Source organism: Chrysochloris asiatica, unplaced genomic scaffold (assembly GCF_000296735.1).
Source record: "Chrysochloris asiatica unplaced genomic scaffold, ChrAsi1.0 scaffold00268, whole genome shotgun sequence".
In the NCBI taxonomy this organism is placed as follows: domain Eukaryota; kingdom Metazoa; phylum Chordata; class Mammalia; order Afrosoricida; family Chrysochloridae; genus Chrysochloris; species Chrysochloris asiatica.
This window is the reverse complement of record NW_006408786.1, coordinates 3,431,800-3,436,445: the sequence shown is the minus strand read 5'-3', so window position 1 is coordinate 3,436,445 and position 4,646 is coordinate 3,431,800. Positions and strand designations below refer to the sequence as shown.

Below are 4,646 nucleotides of genomic sequence, written 5' to 3'. Positions count from 1 at the left end.
TGGAAAACTGATGAATTTTTAATAAACCTATAGTTAATATTCTTTATAAAGAAATATGCAAGAAACAATTGCTTTAAAAATAATGAAGATTGGATTCTGAAAAAAAATCAGAGTTTTGAACTGATTTAAGTATTATTTAGGTCTTCATGATTTTGAGCTCCATTGCTCATGAATAACTCTCTACCCCCTAATAAAATCATTTTATTGTGGAGGAAACCTTTCTCAGGTTAAAAGTTTTCTTATTCCCTGCTTCATGTCCTTATTTCTAAGACTGTAGAGAAAGGGGTTCAGCATGGGTGTAACCACAGTGTACATCACTGAGGCTATTGCAGTGGCCCCGGAGTTTGGGGTAGCAGCAGAACTAAGATAAACTCCAAGACCTGTGCCATAGAACAAGGAAATAACTGAGAGGTGAGACCCACAAGTGGAAAAGGCTTTAGACTTTCCCTCAGCTGATGAAATTCTCAAAATGGAGGACACAATCTTACAGTAAGAGAAAAGGATCCCAGTGAATGGAATAACACCCAGAAGTCCAGCTACAAAATACATGATTAATTCATTGAGGAAAGTATCAGAACAAGCAAGTATGAGTACCTGATTAAGTTCACAGAAAAAGTGGGAGATTTCCAATTCTGTACAAAAAGACAGTCGCAAAACCATTAAGCTGTTTAATAGAGACTCCAGCACACTCAATAACAAGGAAGCCAAAAGCAGGAGAACACAGAACTTGGGGTTCATGATGACTGTGTAGTGTAGTGGGTGACATATAGCCACAAACCGGTCATAAGCCATCACAGTCAAGAGGAAATGGTCTAATCCTGCAAATAGCAGGAAAAAATGCAATTGAGTGATGCACTCATTATAGGTAATAACTTTGTTCTGTGTCGGAATGCTCATCAGCATCTTTGGGACAGTGGTGGAGGTGAAACAAATGTCTGTAAAAGAGAGACTGAAGATGAAGAAGTACATGGGTGTGTGGAGGTGAGAGGCCGTGATGACAGTCAGGATTATCAGCAGGTTCCCACTGAAGGTGACTAGGTACATGGACAGGAAGAGTCCAAAGAGGAGGGGCTGCATATTTGCCTCTTCTGAGAGCCCCAAAAGAATGAATTCTGAAACACGTGTTTGGTTTCTGGGTTTCATGTAGCTGATGAAACTGCTGGAAAAGAGAAGAAAGCAATGCAAACTTAGCCACAAACAATTGACAATTTCACAGATATACTGTTGTTTATATCTTAAACATTCTTACCTATTTCCTATATAATATCTAGGAATCCTGCTGAGGTGCTGCATGTTTGGCACTAAAATGCTAACTGAAAGGTTAGTGGTTCAAACTCACCAGACACACTCCTTAGACGCTCTACACAGGTTGCTATGAGTCAGAACAGACTAGTGGGACTTATCAAGAACAACATATCATATCTACAGACCTAGTTTTATATAACTGAGAATTTCATGGGATCCTAAATATTCAGTCTTCTACTTGATGCTGAAACTCACTGTCCTTTCTTATCTCTAATCCCAAAGACTTTGCTAAAGAAATATTGCTGTTAAGGAGTTTCTGGTGGGTTACTACAGACTTTATTCAGTTCATTCAACAAAATATTATAATCAGTTATTTTGCACCAATAGTTCTTGTCCCCATTTATCTGTCATTTTGTCATACTGTAGTGACTTGCATTTTGCTATGATGCTGGAAGCTATGCCACACATGTTTCAAATACCAGCAAGGTCACCCATGATAGAGAAGTTTCAGTGGAGCTTCCAGACTAAGAAGACACTAGGAAGAAGGAATGAGTGGTCCTCCTCTGAAATCCTTATGAATAGCTACAGAACCTTGTCTGATACAGTGCCAGAAGATGAGCTCCTCGGATTGGAAGGGACTCACAATACAACTGGGGAAATCTACTGATGAAGATCAAAGAATAGAGCCTTCAATTTGGATACAAGTCAAAATGATAAAAATAAAATAAAATAAAATCTCACAACTGGACCAATAAACATCATCAGAAGTTTTCAGGACTTCTGTTTCGTTGTCCACAATCTATGCAGTCAGGAAACCAAGCAACAGAGATTTCCAGCAAAATGACACATTAAAAGGACCACACACAGATCATCAATGATAAAAATCCAAAACCTCTGCCACTGAGTCAACTCTAAATCCTAGCAACCCTGTGTAAGGTATCCCAAACTGGAAATCTTTCCAGGAGCAACAGCCTCATATTTGTCCTATGGAGCAGTTAGGGAGTTTGAATTGACAACTTTGCAGTTAGCAGTGCAGTGCTTGTTCTACAGTGTCACCAGGGATCCTTACAACAAAGATGGAAGAGACCTAATTAAACAGATTTTTGTCGTTAATTACCTTTGGGGCCATTAGGACTAGTGGACACCCTGTAAAGGGTTTCCATAGAGCAGCTGGTGGGTTTAAAATGCCAACCTTTAGCTAGCAATCCAGTGCTAATCCTGCAGACACACACCAGGACTTCAGATGGTAATGCTGGAATCCTTTGTTTCAGAGGAAAAGATAGAGAAGTAAATCAAATGTTGACTAGGAAAGGCAGGTGATCAAAATTAGAGAAAGAGAAGACAAAAGTGTCTACATGGCGATATGGAAATCTTGCAAACAGCATTCTATGGAGACAGTGGCCTGAAAGCACAATAATACACTGGCACCTGGCAACAAGAATGGTGCAATTCTGCTTTGTTTCCCACACCCTCATGGAGGTCAGAACATGACCAGCCCCCACTCTCACCCACCCTAGCACAGATCCTGGTCTCTTAGTGGTTGACGCCATGTCAATGTGAATCTGGTATGACGTACCTGTCTGAGCATTTATGAACTCTGCTTCCTCAGACCATCAGAACCCTTACTGTTGATTCACTGGACACTCCAGTACTAGAAGGAACTCCATCCATAAACAGTCTCCCTGTCCCTATTTGCCCTCTAGTCCCCAAAGATTTTTTTTTCTGGGAACAACTAACCATACTTCAGCCACCATCTGAGCCGGTATGAACTACTTCTGAATAAGACACCCTGAACACCCACAGTACTTAGTCTGATATGAACTCCATCTAGGGATCCATGCTCTCAACTCTTCCCCCACTATATGAGCTCTTTAGCTGGCAAAGGGTGCAGCTTAAACTGAATGTCCTGAATCTCACACTTTTCTCTTCTGTGGAGCTGCCCTTAAGCTGATATTTGTTTTGTTTTTTTCTTCTCATCCCCCCCTTGTTTCTGTCCATTTGTCATTTGTTTCTGGGTGGGGTTTTTTTTGTTTTGTTTTGTTTTCTTTTCTTTTCTTCAGTTTCTCTTTTATTTTTTCTCCTCCTCTCATTTTTTAACTTGTTTTTTTGTTTACTACTATTCTTTCATCTCTTTGTCTCACCCCCACCTACCCACCCCCAACCCCCGCCATCCCAGTTTTGGTCATTGTGTTTTTTTCATTATTTACATATGCTATCTGATTTTCCTTTTTCCTTGTTTCTATTTCCACTACATTTACTTCCTCTATTTTTTTTCTTTTTGCCTGTTCCTTTCTTTCCCTACCACCACCCATGGGAAACAGACAGATTAGCAGCACCCATAGCACTTACAGCTCCAGCCACTTGGCAAAGACTCCTACCAGGTCATGTACTACACAATCTATGATGGAAAATAGCCAATGCCATCTAAACCTGAAATACACTACACAACAATGAACAAATAACTACACACTTCCATTCTCTATAAAACCCACCAGAAAGCAGGTGGTGAGGGTCTGAGAATACATCAATTAAAAATCATCAATTAAATACAAATACAATGGCACCACAATGACTCAGAGACAACACAATATTTCAATTCACATAAAATAATAGTAATAGTAATAATAATAATGAAAGAATGGCTCCAGCTAGTACCAAATTGCAGAACCAGAAAACAATTCTGAGGAATAAGTGACATTGGATGTACTTGACAAAGAATTCAAAGGAATGATATTAGGGTACCTTCATAATATTTAGAGAAAAATAGAAAAAGCTACAGAAAACAAAACAAAATAAAACAGAACAAAGGCAAAGGCAATACAAAATAAAAGGGAGGTTTGAAAAAAAAGTGGAGGAAGGGAAGAAATGGCGAGGGTACAAGAATTAAAAGCAACACAGGAAAATACTGTTATATACAAAATTCTGCAATGTCCCTCTCTGGGAATATACTTGGATAGACACTCAAATTAGCAGGTGTAGCAAGGAGAATAGGAATATAGCAAATATTCATATATAGATTTCACAAAGGATATTTGTACATGGGTATATACCTTTGCTGCAAATAAATTCATGAAATTGGTGAAGCATACAGGAGGAAAAGTTATGAGTCACAGCCAAACATTTTGAGGGTTTCTATGAATCGGGCTGCAAGTCACAAGGTCAGCAGTTCGAAACTACCAGTGGTTCTGTGGGAGAAAGATGAGGCAGTCTGCTCCTGTAAAGATTTACAGCCTCAGAAACCCTGTGTAGGGTTGCTATGAGTCAGAACTGACTCCACGGCACATAACAACAACAACAAATAGTGTCAGTATCAAGGACACCATGTTCAAATGAACTAGCACAATCCACAAAGACAGTGTTTTAACATCCTATTATGGTGAGTACTAACATTGGTTTAAAAA

At 39.3% G+C, this 4,646-nt stretch overlaps 1 protein-coding gene across 1 annotated transcript; it reads right to left on the bottom strand.

Moving 5' to 3' along the window:
* Nucleotides 1–222: 222 nt before the first annotated feature.
* Nucleotides 223–1,143, bottom strand: LOC102840288 (olfactory receptor 7A5-like). The gene has a single exon (XM_006874334.1). It carries the CDS (start codon nt 1,141–1,143, stop codon nt 223–225), a length of 921 nt encoding a protein of 306 aa, XP_006874396.1.
* Nucleotides 1,144–4,646: the final 3,503 nt, after the last annotated feature.